A 20,767-nucleotide genomic window follows, 5' to 3' on the forward strand; every position below is an offset into this window, starting at 1 on the left:
CAGAAATGCTGTCATTTCCACATGAACCAGTCTGCACAGGGAGGAGAAATTGAGCAGGAAGAGCCACTGCATACAGGTCTCCTGATAGCGGTGGGTGGTGATAAGAGTGTGGGGCCTGAAACCCAGTCAACTGGCCAGACATTGATTCAGAAATGCTGTCATTTCCACATGAACCAGTCTGTACAGGGAGGAGAAATTGAGCAGGAAGAGCCACTGCACACAGGTCTCCTGATAGCGGTGGGTGGTGATAAGAGTGTGGGGCCTCCTGGACTGTTGAGATGACCTCCCAGATGGGTGTCCAGCCTGTGCCTCCCTTTGTCACAGGGCATGGCAAACACTATGTACAGCTGTTCAGATTGTGCACCGCTCATCTTTTCATAACTAGATATCTCACACCCCACACTGCATCTTGATTGTTTTGAAATGTTTTTGTATTTTATTATAATTTTTTTCAGATCCAAAGATGGGCTAGTACCTCCTCTGTAGGACAGTGATGAGAATATTTAACATCAAGAGGTTGCTGTGTGGATTAAGTGAGCTATCTTCGTAATAAAGCCACATCTATATATAAATTTCCAAGGCTTCCCCTTTATTACATGCAGTTTTGTGCCCTGTCACCTCAATCTTTTTAAATGCCTGCAGAGCACCCTCATGTGTGACTGAGTTCGTTTATTTAATAGGTTCCCAAGGGGGCCAGCCCGGTTGCTTGTTGTCTCTGGCAACCATGGGCATTTCCATAACGGGAGTGATCATTAGTTCTGTGTTATCTCCTACTGACAGAAGCCATGCCAAAAGTCATGGGAATTTAGATGGCAAGTGGATATTTCCTAACTTCCTCAAAGGTGCTTGTAACCAGAACACTCTCCACCTTTGCTGAGAGGCTCTCCTTCCTTTTCCTTGGAGCGACCTGATCCTTAACCTTACTATGCTCACTATCAAATGATTAGAAAATGCAACTTGGCAAGAATAAGGTGTCCATATCCCAGAGCAAGACAGCCAGTAAACTAACACTATGGCGTGGAGCTTTCCAGATTTAAATTGAGAATGTCCTTATTTTGTTCATAGATTATCTAAAACCAAATGTAGTTCTCCAAATATGCTATGTAAATGTAACACAACGATGGATTTAGGGCTGTGCACAGGGCTCTACTGCTTGTTTTCCTCACGCTCTGCAGAGTAAGCACCTTCTACCCCGTGGACTCTGTGGGGTTGTGGGGAGGGTAGAGGAAGGTAAGGAGGGGGCAGTTAGGGAAAGCATGAGAACGACAGCTCAGAGAGCCTCGCTTTAGCCCACACAGCCACGTCAACAGCCTTGGGAGTTTCTGCTCTCATTTCATAGGTGAAGAAACTGAGGTGAGGTCAGATGAGCATCAGGGCAGGCAGAATCAGAAAACCGTCCTTGCCCTGCAGAGGATTTTCTATCAAAATCCTTTGGGTCTCTTATCGTCCCAGAGGGAGACGGGCCCATGCATCCGGAACTCCGGGGTGGTCTACTGGACCTGCTGGTCACACCTCCAACACCAACACACCCTGGGCTGCCCTAGGTCCTGGTCCCAGTCCCCTGCACGTCCTCCCCCAGCCCACAAGGCGGCGTCACGGCCAGCCACAGCCCGCTCCCTGACCCCTCCCACCCGCATGACTTCCTCCCGTCCTCCCACGCTCCTGCCCCGTACGTCTCTACGCGCACACACACTCCTGCGTACTTCCCGCCCTGCCCCTCCTCCAGCTCGACTTCTACCCCGGAGAAACTTCCGGGGTCTTGAGTTCCTTCAGGTCTGTGCGCCCTCATTACTAACCGGGACCCTCCTGGACAAAGCCCATGGGACCTACCTGAGGGGCAGCGAGATGGGCCCTGAAGGGCGATTCCCAGCTGGTTTGGTGAGACCAGGAGGCTGCAGCCCTGGGGAGGAATGACTGCTGCCGTGCCTGCCCCACAGGGTCGGCATCGCCCCTCATCCTGTCGGAGCAGCCATGGCAGGAGGTAGGAGGCTGGGGAGCAGATATGGGCAGCAGATTTTCTGTCTCCTGGTATGCCCGGGGGTGCTAAGCTCCGAGAGTCCATGAATGGGGTCGTGGAGGGGAGAGGCCTCTGGGTACTCCAGGCCCAGTACTAATGGCCTGAAAGTGAGGGGCTCAGAGAGATGGCCCTTAGTGGCTGCGACAGGGAGAGCCGGGGTCCCTGCTGGGGGTGGAGGAGTACGCGAGAATGAGGACACAGATCAGTTGTTGAAGAACATGTTGCTTCATTATGCAGGATCAGCAATTCTAGCTGCTTTGGACCCTACGTCCCCTGGGCAGTTTGGATGAGAGGACTCTGTCCAGAGGGCTGTCTCTTCTTTCTACTCCAATCACTGTGTGGGAAGTCTTTCTCCGGCGCTGTGGGTAGCACACAGAGGTCACGGTGGCTTTACGCTACCCAGGCACTCGGCCCCTTTCCCAAACGCGGGAAGATAACCTGCGCCAACACCCTCCCACCCTTGGACACGCCCAGGCCCGGAAACCAATGCTCCTCGTGGCAGAAGATCTGGCTTCATGGCCTGGGGAGTGGAGGATGGACACACCCTGCTCTAGAGGGCCTAGGCTACGGCTAATGACCAGACCAGGCTGTAGTGAGGCTGGGTCCTCCACATTGATCCTGAGAGCTACAGTCCTACATGACTGCGATTAAGGGCTTTTGTCAACAGGACCACCGTGTGGACCACCCGGATCTGAGAGGACCAAGGTCCACAGATGCACACCTGGAGCCGCAGCGGATCCATCATTGGCACCAGGGCTGAGAAAATACAGCATTGCAAACCGTGAGTCTGCACTTTGGGTGCTGGCACTATTATTTATTTATTTATTTATTTTGAGACAGAGTCTCACTTTGTTGCCCTCGGTAGAGTGATGTGGTGTCACAACTCACAGCAACCTCAAATTCTTTTGCTTAGCCTCCTGAGTAGCTGGGAATGTAGGAGTGTGCCACAACGCTGGGCTATTTTTAAAGATATAGTCTATCTCTGGCTCATGCTGGTATCACAGGTGAGGTGAGGCAATCCACCCCTCGGCCTGCCGGAGTGCTAGGATTATAGACGTGAACCACCAAGCCGGGCCTAATGGTGGCTTTTTTTTTTTTTTTTTTTTTGAAATATATATTTCTTTTTTTCTTTTTGTAATTTTTATTTTTGTTTTATTTACTTTTTCTTTTTTTTTGAGACAGAGTCTCATTATGTCACTCTCGGTAGAGTGCCGTGGCACCACACTCACAGCAACCTCCAACTCTTGGGCTTAAGAGATTCTCTTGCCTCAGCTTCCCAGGTAGCTGGGACTACCTACTGGCGGCTTTTAAATACAGCCAACAGGTATGTATACAGATGAGGTGCTCATTTCCTCTTCTACTGATTTCACAGGACATTTTATAAGACAGAGTCAGCCAGATGTGGAGGCTCAGGTTTGGAATCCTAGCACTCTGGGAGCCCAACAATGGATGACATGTGCTAAGGAGATCATAAATACGAGATGAGGCTGAGGAAAAGTGAGACCCTGTGTCTGCTAAAAATAGGAAAACTTAGGCACTGTGGCAGGCACCTGTAGTCCCAGCTACTCAGGAGGCTGAGGCAGGAGGATTGCTTGAATCCAGGAGTTTGAGGTTGTTGTGAGCCAGGCTGACACCACTGCATTCCAGCCTGAGCAACGGAGTAAGAGTCTGTCTCCCTGGAATAGATAAAAGTAGAACCAGGCAGTATTTGTCTTTTTATGACTGGCTTATGTCACATAGCATAATGTCCTCAGTGTTCTCCCATGTTATAGCATGTGACGAGATTTCTTTTTCTATTAAGGCTAAATAATGTTCCATCTAATATATACCAAATTTTCTTTATACATTCATCTGTTGATGGATATTTAGGTTGTTTCATCTCTTGGCTAGTGAGAATAATGTTATAATAGCCGTGGATGTGCAAGTATGTCTTTGCAATCCTATTTTCAATTATTTTGGAGATACTATATGCCCAGAAGTAGTATTTCTAATAGTTCTGTTTTTAGTTTCTTGAGGAACGTCTATACTATTTTTCATAGTGGCTGTACCATTTTACATTTCCACTGAAGTGGTTTGAATGTTCCGTCAAACATTCATGCAATAGAAACTTTCTTGCTATTGTGACACTATTAGGAGGCAGAGTCTTTAAGATGTGATTAGGTTTGAGGGTTCCACCCTCATGAATTGATTAATTATTGCAGAAGTGGGTTCATGATCAAACAGGTGAGTTTGGCCCTTCCCTGTCTAGCTCTGTCTCACAGGTTCATTTGCCCTTCTCCTATGTCATGATGTAGCATGAGGCCCTCACCAGATGGTAGTGCCATGCTATTGGATTTCCCAGAATCCAGAATCATGAGCCAAATAAACTTCTTTTCTTTATAAACTACCCAGAATATCGTATTCAGACGTAGCCATGAAAGATAGACTGCGACATCCACTAACAATGACTAAGAGTTTTAATTTCTCCACATCTTTGCCCACACTTTGTATTTACTGGTTTCTTGATAGAGGCCATTCTAGTCAGTGTTAGGTGATAATCTCATTGTGGTTTTAATTTTCATTTCCCTGATGGTTACTGACGTTTTACATCCTTTCATATGCTTCTCGACCATTGATAACATTTTCTTTGGAAAAATGTCTATTGGAGTCTTTTGCCCATTGTACTAGTTAGTCAGGCTGCCATAACAAATAGGATACACTGGATTGCTTAAGCAATATCAGTGTGTTTTCTGACAATTCTGGAGGCTGGAAATACAAACCTAAGTGTGCTAGCATGGTTGGGCTCTGATGAGGGTTCTCTTCCCGACTTGTAGGCAGCCTCCATCTCACTGTGTGCTACATGAACTCTTCTTTGTGTGCTCATAGCCAGAGAGCAAAGTAAGCTCTCTCTTCTCCTTCTTATACAAGCTCTAATCCCATCATCTTCCTGTATCCCTAATGACCTACCAAAGACTCCATCTTTAAATACTACCACATTGAGGATTAGGGCTTCAACATATGAATGTGCGGGAAACAAAATTCAGTCTCTACCACTCATTTCTTTTGCTATTTGTTCTTGTTATTATTGACGTTTAGGGTTTCTTTATATATCTTGGCTATTAACCATTCATCTTCTACTTTTTTCTTTTTTTCATAGGGTGGTCCTACTATGTTTCCCAGGCTGGTCTTGAACATTTGGGTTCAAGTAATCCTCACACTTCAGCCTCCTGAATGCATAGTTGTACAGGCCAACAGCACTGTACCTGGCGATATAAACCCTTTATCAGATACGTGGTTTGCATACATTTTCTGTCATTCTGAGCTTGCCTTTTCACTCTGTTCATTGTTGCCCTTGCTACAAAGATTTTAAGTTCAATGTACTCCCATTTGTCTATTTTTGCTTTTGTTGTTTATGCTTTTCATATCATATCCAAGAAATCATTCCTCATTTTGATGTCATGAAGCTTTCCCCCCATGTTTTCTTCTTGGAGTTTTATACTTGCCGGTCTTCAATTTCAAGCTTTAATACATTTTGAGTTCAGTTTTATAAATGGTGTATCATAAGAGTACATTTTCATTCCTTTGCAAATGAGTATGCAGTTTTCCAGCATCATTTCTTGAAGAGACGGTCCTTTTCCCCCATTGTGTGGTTTGGCATCCTTGGCAAAGCTCACTGGACCCTATATGTAAGGGTTTATTTCTGGCTTCTCTGTTCCATTCCATTGATCTCAATATCTGCGTTTATGTAAGGGAGTACTGTTTTCATTTGCATATCTTTCTTTCTTTCTTTTTTTCTTAAGACAGAATCTCACTGTATTGCCCTGGGTAGAGTGCGGTGGTGTTATTGCTCGCAGCAACCTCATACTCCTGGGAATATGCCATGACGCCAGTGATCTCAAACTGTTGGGCTGAAGCAGTCCTCTTGCCTCAGCCTCCTGTGTAGATGGGACTACAGGCGTTCACCAGGACACCTGGCTAGTTTTTCTGTTTTTATAGCTTTCTTGGACAAGTTTGAGAACTAAGTTCATGAACCTATTACTGTGCACTTACACTAGCAGCACTGTGTAAACAACTCAGTAAGGTTTCATAACCTTGGTGTATCATTGTCTCACAGTTTTGATTGTGTCGACAGGTGGTTGTCGACATGTGGTTGTGTGTTCAGTATTGTTCTTGCATGTTTTTGTGTGCTGTTGTGGGAAGGTCAGTGTTTGAATTAGATCAATGAACAAACATTTTTATATTTCTTATTGAATTTGGAAAAAGTGGAAGTGAAAGGAAGGACATGTTAACCCAAGGTTATGAGGATAATGCCATTAAAAATGGCAGTGTATAAATAAATTCAATGTTTTTCTGATGGGAGAGAAAGCATGACTGACGAAGAGAGGTCAGGATGGCCAGTAACAAGTATTACTGAGGAAAACATCGCAAGAATTTGTTAAATTATTTATCACACTTGTCGGCTGGCCACAAGAAGCATAGCAGACCAAGTGAGTAACAACAGAGAGCCAGTTAGGAAACTCTTAACTGGAAGTCTTGGCTAACAACTCATGGCTCTTACATCACAACAAGGCACTGGCTCATCTAGCACTGTCTGTGAGGGAACTTTTAGCTAGTACTAGTAACCAAATAACTGTATTAGAACACCTTCCCAACTCACCTGTTATGACCCCAGTGACTTTTTTCTTGCCTGAAGATAAAGAAAGTCTTCAAAAGAAGATATTTTGATGACATCAAGGGTAATAGGACGATGGCATTAAAGGCCATTCCAGAAAAAGTGTTCCCAAATTGCTTTGAAGGTGGATTCGGCACTGGCATCAGTGCGTATGTGTAGCTTTCCAAGGGGAGAGCTTCAAGGGGACTGCAGTGGTATTCAGCAAGGAGGCATGTAGCACTTTTTCTAGGATGAGTCCACAGAATTGTCAGACATATGTTTTGAAATCAGGAGGTGTGAGGGTTTCAACTTGGTTCATTGTCAGGATTGTTTTGGCTATTCTGGATCTCTGGAGGTTTGTTAAAGTTTTGGATTTTTTTATTTCCATAATAAATGGCATTGGCATTTTGGTCGGGATGGCATGGGACCTTTAAACAGCTTTGATAGTGTGAACATTTTAACAACATTCAGTTTCCCGATGATGGATACAGGATGCCTTTCCATTTACTTGTGTCTTTAGTTTATGCCTTGTTATGTTTCTGAATATTGTGTAGTATTCAGTGTTCAAGACTTTTGCCTCCTTGGTAAAGTTTATCCCAAAGTATTTTGTTCTTTGTCATAGTATTGTAGATGGGATTATTTTTTATTTCCTTTTGAGATTGTTCCTTGTTAGTGTATAAGAACACAACTGATGTGTTCTGTGACCCTACTGAGTTCATTTATTAGTTCTAAGCGTTTTTTGGTGGACTCTTTCTAGTTTTCCATGTAGAAGAGTATATAGTTTACAGACAGAGGTAAATGTCTGTCTTCCTTTCCCATTTGGATGCTTCATATTTCTTTGTTTTTGCCTAATTCCTCTGGCAAGGACTTCCAGTATTATGTTGAATAAAAGTAACAAGAGAGGGATCTTTACCTTGCTTCTGACCTTAGACTAAAGGCTTTTAAATTTTCCCAGTTAAGTATGATGTTAGATTTGGTTTTTATCTATATGACCTTTTTTTATGATGAGGTCATTTCCTTATTATTATTATTATTTATTTTTTTTTTTTTGTGAGACAGAGTCACTCAAGATATCTCACTCAGTCAGCCTGGGTAGAATGCTGAGAGCTCACCGCAACCTCAAATTCTTGGTCTCAAGAGATCATCCTGTCTTAGCCTCCTGAGTCGGTGGGACCACAGGTACCCACTATAATGGGGTAGAGACAGGGTATCTCTTTAGCTTAGGCTGGTCTCGAAATCATAAGCTCAGGCAACCAACCTGCCTCGGCCTCCCAGAGTGCTAGAATTGCTGTCATGAGCCACTGCGCCTCACTGATAATTTCTTTCTATTCCTAGTTTGTTTAGTGTATTTGTTGTGAAAAGCCAGCCAATTTATTGTATTTTATTTTTTATGTTTCCAAAGACAGGGTCTTGTTATGTTTCTCAAGCTAGTCTCACACTCCTGGATGCAAGTAGTTCTCCCACTTCAGCCCCCTGAGTAGCTGGGATTTCAGGTGCGTGCCACTACACCTCGCTAAAGTCAATTTATTTTTTTTTAATAAAAATAATATATACCTTGTGAACAAAGGGTGAAGCAGAGCTGAAGTTTTTCCTATTTTGAAAGAAACATTTTAAGAAAATAAGCGATGTCTCCAAAAGAAGCATAGGTCTTAAGGAGATTTCAGAAAACATTTTCAAATAACCCTTGGTTAATACTCGGAATTATCACTCGCTAGTTCAGAAACCCCCGTTTCTTATGAGAATCTCCAGAATCTGGAAACATTTACCAACCAAACCCCTGGTTTCTTATCACCTTTTAGGCAAACAATAGCCTTCAGAATGGAACAGAGTAAACGCCAGAAGGTGAGTGTCTTCCAAACCCTACTGACAAGAAAGTCTTCTCACAGGTAATCGAAGGAGAATGCACAGAGTGTCTTGCAACTGCTCCCTCCTTTCCTGGTCTCTTTAGCACATTGCCTCACATCATTATCATCATTTTCACAGTTAATAAGAACAGTAGCAATAATTGCTATCATTGTCTTATTTTGGAACTACTTTAGAATTATTTTAAGTATTTCACCTGAAGAAATTCACTGAAACCTGTCAACAACCCTGTGAAGTAGGCACTAAAACTATAACTACGTTATGGATGAGGAAGGTGTGGTACAAAAATATTCAGTTATACACCTGAGATCACGTTTAGTGTTTTTGCTGTCTAATCCAAAACTTCCCTAAAGCACTTAGGAGCTCATTAAAAGTTTAATTGTTTTATAAAATTTATTCTGTCTTATTTCTAGATCATTCATCTGACTGAGTTTCCAACCTCAGTTTTCCCAGAGGTTATGGTCAAGTGAGAGATGCAGGAAGATGCTCTGACCAAGGGAAGCTCACAGATATTCAGACAGGGTGTACTAGGGATTGTCCCAGATGACAAGGGATGGGGTCGCTCCCCTCTTAGGGGACTCATTTTGATAAAAGCAACCAGGTTCCAGCCCCGAGGGGCTTCGGGTTTGAAGACTGAACAAAGAACAAACAAAATAACTTAGGACTTCATATAGGTAATACACTATTCAGTAGAAATATATCCTTCTGAACCAATTCCAAATGCTTATTCCTGTAGGAGGAATAATGGCTCCTTCCTCTAGGCTCATTTAGGCCACTCTCATGCTGTTTGGAATCACTTGTTTCAACCTGCTGCCTTTGCATGGTGAGCAATGTGAGCGTCCCTTGAATGTTTTCTGAACGAGTGATTCCAAACATACAAATTAAAAAACAAGTAACAGGATCAAAGAATGCTGCAGATAGTATCCTTGCGTTAGATCGAAACTGTGCAGATGATTGAGAGGGAAAATTGGTATCTGGACCATGAGAGAAATTATGACTCTGATATGTATACTGTTGAATAGCCCATAAAACACTTTGGCCAACATTATTCCATTTGATGGTCACTGTGACACTAAAAATTAGCACATATGGCAATTTATGGATCAGGAAACTGAAGTGAAATAGGATGGCACACCCTATTTCTAGCAGAGTTGGAACGGAAACCAACTAAGTAATCTAGTCCCAAAGTCAAATATTCTTTCTAGGACACTGCAATTTGTAACTTGTAGCATCCCTTTTTTAGTTGTCTAGAGACACTGTCGGTTCCCCAGCTAGTCTTGTCAAGTAACCTCCCTCTTTTGCCTTCACTTATATGGCACAGTTTGGCAGAAAGTTGAAGGGACAGAGCCATAAAGCAGGGGCTGTAGTCCTGGACTTACTGCCCTCTTCGGACCTCCCTATTTCCTCTAGGATTCAGAACCCAGGGCCTTTCTAAATATTCTTATTTATGATTGATTTATTGATTGGGCTTTTGGAGACAGAGTCTCACAGAGTCACCCTGGGGGGAGTACTGAAGCATCATTATAGGTCACAGCAACCTCAAACTACTGGGCTCCAGTGATCCTCTTGCCTTAGCCTCCAAAGTAGCTAGGGCTACAGGTACCCACCACTACATCTCACTAGTTTTTCTATTTTTAGTAGAAACAGAGTTTCACTATTGTTCTAGCTGTTCTGGAGCTCCTGAGCTCAGGCAACCCACATGCCTTGGCCTCCCAGAGTGCTAGGATTAGAGGCATGAGCCACCACACCTGGCCATTTCTAATGATTATTGAAGTATTAACTAAAGTCATGCATGTGAAAACACACTGCAAGCCCTAAATAACTAAAGAAATGCATTTTGTCTTTTAATATATGACCCTCACATGGAAGGGAATGCCCAGGGCGCCATTAAGTCACGAGTCTAGTCTGAAAGAATTGTCAGGACCAGTGATTTCATTGAACACTAGTGGCTCAGAGCAGCACCGGAAACACATGTCCCCTCCCAGAGAAGCAAGTGCCTCTGGACAGCACTCTAGACAGAAGTCAGGTAAGACAAAATAATTGGGGAACTTTAGTCTCCCTCTATGCTTTAGAAGTTTGATGAGTATGGTCTAGATATACGGGGTTGACTTTGGATAGGCCTGGGCTTAAGCTGGACTAAGCTGTGAGACCAGAAGTTGGGTGCAGTACTGAATAGCAAGTAAGAACATTCACGTTGAAGTCACACACTTGGGTTATAATCCGCATAGGAGCATTGGGGCCTTGGGATAATGTTCTAACTTATCAGACCTCCTGAATGCTCATCTGTAAAAAGAAGGTAAGGATACACACCTCATGGATTGTGTGAAAGCATGACATCAAATAGAAAAGAATCGATACATGCAAGGTGTCCGGGAAATCCATCTGTGATAATGGAGACCGTGCTTTCTTAGTGCCCCGGCCTTTGCTCCATGCCTATCATGTAGTGTGCCCTCAACAAATCTTTTGTGAATGAATGAATGTATGAATAAACTGTGTCATAAGTAAGAAGTTTGGGAGTGGAATAGGATAATGGGAACAGCCAGAAAGTGAAAGTGAATTAGGCATCTGTATTCAGTGTGGGTGTGGAGTCTTCCTCTCTCTTATCATGAACCAGTAGTTGGGGGTTGGGGGAGGGGAGTCTATAGAAGAATGAATGATACTTTAATGGTAGGAGAATTCACATTTTCTGATTTAACCGGGAGGAGTACCCCAGACTCCCACCTTCACTCACTTACTCTTCCCCAACTTAGATCTCAGGAAAAAATGAGATTGAAGTGAGGATGTATAACATGCGAGAAAGAATGTATGACCATTCATACAAAGAGGTCAGCGAGCCTCAGGTTGATGACTATCCCTGTGAGTGACCCTTTGTCCTTCTCACACATAAGGCTGTTGTGTCCTTATATAATAATTTCATCTCATCCTTTGGCCCCCCAAACTTGCCTTTAGTCTGCTGACATGGAGTACAGGAGTGAGGCTAAATGATGTGAACACTGGGCTCTGTGTGAAGTGCTTTATGTCAAGAACATGAACTACACCTATCCTAATTGCTGCCACTCTCCCTTCCAGATTGTGAGAAGTGTCAGAACTTCTTCCTTGACCACTGTGCTGTTCATGGGCCCCCTATATTTGTAAAGGACACTGCAGTGGACGTGGGGCATCCCAACCGCGCAGCCCTGACCCTGCCCCCTGGGCTGAGTATTACACAATTGGGCATCCCTCGGGCTGGGCTTGGAGAATGGAATAAGGCATCTGAGTTGCAACTGGGGCTGAACTTTGGCCCTTATGAGGGCCAGATCACTGAAGATGAAGGGGCACCCAGAAGTGGATACGCCTGGCAGGTGAGAAGTGCCTACCCTTTCCCCTATTCTGGCTTCCCACATCCCTTGTGTGCCTTTGGTTGGAAGTCACCCTCTACCTGGGAGGACATGCACAGAGATAACACGGTGAGCTCTGTGTGCCCACTGGTCTCTGCATGGACAGGGAACTCCAACGTAAAGGTCAGAGAGCATGCCGGGGCACAGGGCCCAAAGAGGCGCATCCTCCCTGTGGGCCTGTGCTCCAACAGGACGGTGGGACTCAGACTTGGAGCTGACACCTAAGGCTAACAGCTGAGTCCACACAGTCTCCCGGGGCACTCATGACAGGAGAGAAAACTAAGTCATCTGATTACTACTCTCTAAACAGCCTTTAACTTGTTTTATTGAAACTCAGATCACCAAGGGAAGAAACTGCTATGAGATTGCAGATGGGAAGGATCAATCTCGGGGCAACTGGATGAGGTAAGGACAGTAGTTTTCTGGGTTCCAGAGAGGGTGTTTGTCTCTCACAAGCCCAGTTTCCTTTCCTTTGCATCACACATCCTTCAGTGGCTTTTGTATCCTCTCCCTCTATTTTTCTCCATATGATGCACTTGCACATCACCCACATTTAGAAAAAGAGACAAAAATATGAATGTTATGAGTTTTATCAAAATATAAATCTCTATGATACATAAAATTGATGCAGCAAATCTTTGAAGAGCCTAGATTCACCGGGGACACTGAATTCACATTTTATTTTATCTAATCCACATTTATTAAGCACTTATTATGTTCCAGTTTGAAAACGAAGTTCATTACTTGAACAGATCATGCATCCATGTCATTGCCGGGGCTGTACTGCAGATAGACATGAAACATTTAATTATGGGAATATAAATTATGCCATAATTTCCCTATTTTCCAAGACACACACAGTGCCAAGACAGCATAAAACAAAGGATCTTTAAGCTGTGAGGGCAAGAAATCTTCTTGGGGACACAGAATACGAATAAACATGTACTATTCTGTGCTATTCTGCTAGGACAGTTCTCCAGGTTTCTATCGGAATCTGGGTAAACTGTGGACAGACTGGGGGTAGCCTCTCACCATGACTAAGCCGACTTGGACTGAGTGTAGAATGGTGTGTGCTAATCTAGAAACAGAGTACGTGAGCAAGCAGCAGGTGCAGTGGTATAATTAGCATAGGGTTTGAAGAAGCTAGAGGACACTTCCTCCTATGGCCCATGAAGGTGGAGGTAAGTCTGGAACTGGGCTTTAAAAAATGACTAAAGAGGTGGCGGGGGATCATTCCAGGCAGGATGAGGCCTGTGAGCAGGACCTAGGACAGGAATTCATAGAACACTGAAAAGAGTGGAGTGTGGGCAGAGGGCAGTCTGAGGAGCAGTGGGAAGTGTGCAGCACTGGAGCACGGAGGCTTTAACCACCAGGAAGCAAGCCAGATGTGGGCCTGACAGGTGGTGGGAACTTACTGCCTGTCTTCTTTTCCTCTGCTGCTCAACATAGGCATGTGAACTATGCCTGGGATGATGAGGAGCAGAACCTGGCAGCCTTCCAATACCACAGGTATATCTTCTATCCGGCCTGCCAGGTCATCAGGCCAGGCTATGAACTGATGACCTGGTATGGGGACGAGTACGACGAGAAACTGGGCATCACGTGGGCCAGCAAGCGGAAGAAAGAACTCACAGCAGGGCACGGTGGGTACCACGATGACTCCTTAGGAAGGAAATGGAAGGAATGCTTCTCCTTGGGAATTCTCGTGGTTTAGCTCTTACACTGTATTTTTATTTTCATTTTTTAATTTTTATTTTAGCTACAATTGTAGTTCACTGCAGTCTTCAACTCTAGGCCTCAAGTGATCCTTCTTATTCAACCTCCCAACATCCTGGGACTACAGGCCTAAGCCACTGCGCCCAGCCTAGCTCAACTCCTAAGTAGAGTAAAACAGTCTAAAGTTAGTCAAATTTTCAGTCAGGTGCTTCTGAAATTAAAAAATTCAGGTCATGTTCCATTGAATTCTAGGAACAACTTTTAAAGTTTTAGATTTTTGCTCTGATTTCATATTCTAAGCATTTCAGGCACAAAATTTATAACATCAGATAGTGCTGAAAACCGTGAAGGAAAAAAGCAAGTTGTCTCACCTACCATCTCTCTTGACAAGATAGTTTCTTCTGACCAGTTTAGTTTGTTCTTTTTAAATTCCTCCACATTGCTATGTGATATGCTTCTATTGTTGTTCATTCACTCAGTATCCCAATTAGTTGTCTGTGAATTGCTGCTCTGTACCAGCTTTCTGGGAGCTAGAAGTGGAGCTTAAAGGAGACGCTCAGAGTCTCTGCTCCTGGGCAGCTGACACGTGAATGAGGAAACAACACATACACACAGACACACACACACACACAGACACATGCATATCAGACTGTGATCAGTGCTTTGGAGAACACTAGTCAAGGAAAAGTGCCCAGGCGTGAGTGTAACGAGAGGGTGGGGTGTCGCAGGGTGGTCAGGGAAGGTTCCAGTCAGGGGTGGCATTTGAGAGGTGCAAACAGCAGTAGGAAAAGGATTCGGGGCAAGGGGAGGAGCTGGTGCAATGGCCCTGGGGCAGGGAAGAGTTAGGGTGTCAGAGAGCACTCAGGTGAAGGAACCAGAGAGGGTAAGAGCACAAGTGGGAGAGACACAGAGAAGCCTGGAAACACAGGGTCAGTGATTCATGGCAAGACACTGGGGGTTTCCAGAGTGGGACGGGAATGGCGGTGGAGCTTTCAGTTCCCTGCTTGGTTCTCCACTTGGAGATGATGCTGTGGTTAATTTTCGGAAAATGGACTGTAGTGAGTGATCCCCTCAGAGGCTTCTCAGTCTCCAGGTGAGAGATATAAAGGTGGAGATCCAGGAGGTAAGAAGTCTGATTAAGGATTCATGTTAAAGAGGACTTCCTACTGTGTTTGAAAAGGGCCTTATAAGATGGAATGACATTAAGTCAAGCATGAACACTTGCTGTGTGGACTGAGGAAGGACATTTTTTTTTTTTTTTTAAACAGAGTCTTACTATGTCACCCTCAGTAGAGTGCCATGATGTCACAGCACACAGCAACCTCAGACTCTTGGGTTTAAGAGATTGTCTTGCCTTAGCCTCCCAAGTAGCTGGGAATGCAGGCACCCACCACAATGCTCGGCTATTTTTTTGGTTGTTGTAGTTGTAGTTGTAGTTGTTTGGCAGGCTCGGGCTGGGTTCAAACCTACCAGTTCTGGTGTATGTTGCTGGCACCCTCGCCGCTGAGCTACATGTGCTGAGCCGGAAGGACATATTTTTATTTTATGATTTGTGGCAATCCATTGCTTGGTTGGGGCAGGAAGACTCAGAGCCCTTTGGTCCATGGACTTCTCTAATGAAACTTGTCAGAAGACAATGGTCATCTATCTTTAATCTACTTAAACAGGACAATTTCCAGCCCAGAATCTATATCCCGCTAAGCTAAGCTTTAAAATTGACTGAGAAATCAAATCTTTTATTGATATGCAAAAATTGAGGAAATTTGCCACAACAAGACCAGCTTCACAGGAAATATTTCAACCTGTTGTACTCACTGACCATCACAATGGACCTTCAGCAATGTAAAAACCTGGAAATTAAAGGACAGAACCTAGTTTCCACAATGATGCAAAAGACAAAGCTAAGCAATGGCCTTTCACAAAATAAGATGGATAGAACGCTACCACACTTATCAATTATCTCAATAAATGTCAGTGGCTTGAATTCCCCACTGAAGAGGCATAGGTTGGCTGATTGGATTAAAAAACACAAGTCATCTATTTGTTGTGTGCAGGAAAGACACTCACATCAAAAGGCAAATTAGAACTCAGAGTTAAGGGTTGGCAGTCAATTTTTCAGGCAAACGGAATTCAGAAGAAAACAGGGGTTGCAAACTTATTTTCAGATACATGTGGATTTAAAGCAACCAAAGTCAAAAAAGTCAATGATAGTACTTCATATTGGTCAAGAGAAAATTACAACACGAAGATATTTCAATTTTAAATATTTATGCTCCCAATTTAAATGCTCCCAGAGTCTTGAAACAGACGTTGCTTAGTCTGAGCTATATGATATCCTATAACACCATAATAACAGGGGACTTCAACACCCCTCTCTCAGAGCTGGACAGATCCTCTAAACAGAAATTAAACAAAGATATTAGAGATTTAAATGAGACCCTAGAACAACTGTGCTTAATAGACGTTTATAGAACACTCCATCCCAAAGAATATACATTCTTCTCATCATCCCATGGAACATTCTCCAAAATTGATCATATCCTGGGACACAAAACAAACCTCAACAGAATCAAAAGAATTGAAATTCTACCTTGCATCTTCTCAGATCACAAGACACTAAAAGTGGGACTCAACTCTAATGAAAAGGGTCAACCTCACACAAAGGCATGGAAGTTAAAAAACCTTATGCTGAATGACAGTTGGGTGCTGGAAGAAAGAAAAAAGGAAATCATTAACTTCTTGGAGTATAACAATGAAGACACAGTTACCAAAACCTCTGGGATACAGCAAAAGCAGTCCTGAGAGGAAAATTTATCGCTTTAGAAGCCTACATTCAAAAACCAGAAAGAGAGCATATGAACAAACTTACAAGCCATCTTATGGAATTGGAAAAAGAAGAACAATCTAAGCCTAAACCCAGCAGAATAAAAGAAATATTCAAAATTAAATCAGAGATCAATGAAATTGAAAACAAAAGAATCATTCAGAAAATTAATGAAACAAGGAGTTAGATTTTTGAAAAAATAAATAAAATAGATAAACCTTTGGCCAGACTAACTAGAAATAAAATAGTAAAATCTCTAGTAACGTCGATCAGACATGACAAAGGGGAAATAACAACTGTTGCCACAGAGATACAAGAGATCATCTTTGAATACTATCAGAAACTTTATACCCAGAAATTTGACAATGTGAAGGAAATGGATGAATATTTGGAATCTCACCTTCTCCCTAGACTTACCCCAGATAAAATAGATCTCCTGAACAGACCAATTTCTAGCACTGAGATTAAAGAAACAATAAAAAAGCTTCTGCAACAAAAAAATAGCTGGGCGTTGTGGCGGGCGCCTGTAGTCCCAGCTGCTCGGGAGGCTGAGGCAAGAGAATCGTGTAAGCCCAAGAGTTAGAGGTTGCTGTGAGCCGTGTGACGCCACGGCACTCTACCCGAGGGTAGTACAGTGAGACTGTCTCTACAAAAAAAAAAAAAAAAAAACTCTTTAAAAAAGAAACAATAAAAAAGCTTCTAAAAAAAAAAAAAATGCCCTGATCCGGATGGCTTCATACCAGAATTTTATCAAACTTTCAAAGAAGAGTTTGCTCCTGTACTGCAGAAATTATTCCAAAAAAATGAGGAGGAAGAAATCTTCCCCAACACGTTCTATGAAGCAAATATCATGCTCATACCAAAAGCAGGAAAAGACCTAAGTAAAAAGGAGAATTTCAGACCAATTTCAGTAATGAATATAGATGCAAAAATTCCCAACAAACCCCTAGCCAATAGATTACAGCTTATCATCAAAAAGTCATACATCATGATCAAGTAGGTTTCATCCCAGGGATGCAAGGCTGGTTTAATATACGCAAGACTATAAGCGTTATTCACCATATAAACACTAGCAAAAGCAAAAACTATATGATCCTCTCAATAGATGCAGAAAAAGCATTGGATGAAATCCAGCATCCTTTTCTAATTAGAACACTGAGGAATATAGTCATAGGTGGCACATTTCTGAAACTGATCAAAGCTATCTATGACAAACCCACAGCTAATATTTTACTGAATGGAGTAAAACTGAAAACTTTTCCTCTTAGAACTGGAACAAGACAAGATTGTCCTCTGTCACCAGTACCATTCAACATAGTTCTGGAAGTTCTAGCCAATACAATTAGACAAGACAAGAAAATAAAGGGCATCCAAATGGGAGCAGAGGAGGTCAAGCTCTCCCTTTTTGCTGATGATATGATCTTATACTTAGAGAACCCTAAAGCCTCAACCACAAGACTCTTGGAAGTCATCAAAAAGTACAGTAATGTGTCAAGATATAAAATCAATGTCCAGAAGTCAGTTGCCTTCGTAAATGCCAACAACAGCCAATATGAGAGGTTAATAAGGACTCAACTCCCTTCACCATAGCCCCAAAGATAATGAAATACTTAGGAATATACCTAAGAAAAGAGGTGAAGGACCTCTATGAAGAAAATTAGGAAACCCTAAGAAAGGAAATAGCAGAGTACATTAACAAATGGAACAACATGCCATGCTCATGGCTGGGAAGAATCAACATTGTTACAATTGTCTATACTTCCCAGAGCAATTTACTGATTCAATGCCATCCCTATTAAAATACCAACATCCTACTTTCAAGTTTTGGGAATAATGATTCTGTGTCTTGTATGGAACCAGAAAAAACCCGGCATAGCTAAGGCACTTCTTAGTAATAAAAACAAAGCCAGGGGTATCACCATATCAGATTACAGGCTGTATTACAAGGCCATTGTGGTCAAGACAGCATGGTACTGGCACAAAAAATAGAGACATAGACATTTGGAATCGAATAGAAAACCAGGAAATGAAACCAACAACTTGCAGCCACCTAATCTTTGATAAACCAAACAACAGCGTCCACTGGGAGAAAGACTCCCTATTCAATAAATGGTGCTAGGAGAATTGGATATCCACATGTAAAAGACTGAAACTGGACCCACACCTTTCTCCACTCACAAAAATTGGTTCAAGATGGATAAAGGACTGAAATTTAAGTCATGAAACAGTAAAAATCCTCAAAGAAAGAATAGGAAAAACACTGGAAGATACTGGTTTGGGGAAAGACTTTATGAGGAAGACTGCCATGGCAATAGCAACAACAGCAATAATAAACAAATGGGATTTCATTAAACCGAAAAGCTTCTGTACAGCCAAGGAGACAACAACCAAAGCAAATAGACAACTTACCCAATGGGAAAGGATATTTGCATATTTTGAATCAGACAAACGCTTAACAACCAGGATCTATACAGAACTTCAATTAACCCACAAGACAAACACCAACAATCCCATAAATCTATGAGGAAGAGAGATGAATAGAATCTTCTCTAAAGATGACAGATGAATGGCCAGTAAACATACGAAAAAATGCTCATCATCCCTAATTATTAGGGAAATGCAAATTAAAACCACCCTGAGATATCATCTAACCCTAGCAAGAATGGCCTATATCACAAAATCTCAAAACTGCAGATGCTGGCGCGGTTGTGGAGAGAAAGGAACACTTTTGCACTACTGTGGGACTGCAAACTAATACAACCTTTTTGGAAGGAAGTATGGAGAAACCTCAAAGAACTCAACCTAGACCTCCTGTTTGATCCTGCAATCTTATTACTGGGCATCCATCGAGGAAAATAAAACAACACCTTTTATTATAAAGACACTTGTACTAGGCTGTTTATCGCAGCCCAATTTACAATTTCTAAAATGTGGAAGCAACCTAAATGCCCTTCAATCCAGGAATGGATTAGTAAGCTGTGGTATATGCATAGCATGGAATATTATTCAGCCATAAAAAATGGAGATTTTTTAGCATTTGTACTAACCTGGATGGAGGTGGAACACATTATCCTTAGTGAAGCATCACAGGAATGGAGAAGTATGAATCTTATATATTCAATTTTGATATGGGAACAATTAATGACAATTACTGACACAGTGGGGAATGGGGGAAGGGGAGACCAGATAGAGAAGGAGGGAGTGGGTGAGGGAAAGGAAAAGAAGAAGAAAAAAAAAGACAAGAAAATAAAATTGTGACTAATTCTGACATAAATTGGATTTAATTTTGACCAAAGTACATTACTTCAATATTAATTTTTAATTCAACTTGTTAATATGTTGTTTGGGATATTGCATCCTCATTCATAAGTAACATATGTTAGTAATTTCCCCTTTATAATAATATATTCTCTCCAATTTTAATATCAGATGTACCCAGATCAAGTAGAATGATTTTGAAGGATTTCTCCTTTTTCTATTGTCTGTAAGATTTGGCATAATCTGTTTTTTGAAATTATCTTTTACTTTTATTTATAAATGCTAGTTATCTTTTTTCTGAGACTTAAAAAAAATAAGTTAACTAATGATTGCATACTGAATCTCAGAGTTAAAGCATTCTATAATAGACATACTCTTATATGACAATGCAAATGTTACTTTTCTTTGTATTATTATTATTATTGCTTAATATTTTGATGCAGCAATTCTCTGATTTCTTTTCTGAATGTATTTATGTTTGTTCATTCTTTATGAGGTTTTTGTTTCTAGTCCTTATCTTAAACATTGTTATTGTTATTAAATTTTAAGCCTCTTTAATTTTGTGAAGACAAAAACGGAAACCTAATAAACACGTGTATATGTCAAAAAAAGAAAAAGAAAAATGGACAGGAAAGGTCTACCAGACCCATGGTGGGAGAGCATCTACCTTTTTAATATACCCAAGAATGATCAGTGGAACAGGCTTTACTACACCACAAAGTAGATGGCCCAGACAGCATTGTTTACATCTGTTCTGACCGAACACTTCCTCTCTCAGCAGATGCAAAGCCGTAGAATCATCCATGTCCATCATGCTCTCTGGCCTTCTCCAGTCAGAAGTCCCTCAGTCAACATGTAGAAGGCACCCACTCCTCTCAGATCTCCCCAGGAACATCTGGAAGAAAGCACCGTGGACCAGAGAATCCCTGCCCTGGCTATCAGAGTCAGGAGCAACAACTTTCTGATCCACCCGGCCGGAATGACAAAACGAAGGCCAAGAAGTCAACAAAATGTCAAAACCCTCTCAGAAAAGACACAGCAGAGCAGGATTTCAGGGATATCTTTTCACCCAGCTAAAGGAC

At 42.3% G+C, this 20,767-nt stretch overlaps 1 protein-coding gene and 2 pseudogenes across 1 annotated transcript; 2 read left to right on the forward strand and 1 right to left on the reverse strand.

The window, feature by feature from the left end:
* Nucleotides 1-20,767, reverse strand: part of LOC128577232 (Krueppel-like factor 4) — an 873,632-nt pseudogene that overhangs the window by 450,524 nt on the left and 402,341 nt on the right.
* LOC128577233 (Krueppel-like factor 4) overlaps nucleotides 1-20,767 on the forward strand; it is a 793,492-nt pseudogene that overhangs the window by 369,246 nt on the left and 403,479 nt on the right.
* Nucleotides 10,479-20,650, forward strand: LOC128577236 (histone-lysine N-methyltransferase PRDM7-like). Its single transcript, XM_053579382.1, has 4 exons — nucleotides 10,479-10,536; nucleotides 11,580-11,851; nucleotides 12,225-12,292; nucleotides 20,467-20,650. Exons 1-4 carry the CDS (start codon nucleotides 10,482-10,484, stop codon nucleotides 20,648-20,650), a joined length of 579 nt encoding a protein of 192 aa, XP_053435357.1. The 5' UTR covers nucleotides 10,479-10,481.

The sequence above is a fragment of the Nycticebus coucang genome, chromosome X (assembly GCF_027406575.1).
Source record: "Nycticebus coucang isolate mNycCou1 chromosome X, mNycCou1.pri, whole genome shotgun sequence".
NCBI lineage: Eukaryota > Metazoa > Chordata > Mammalia > Primates > Lorisidae > Nycticebus > Nycticebus coucang.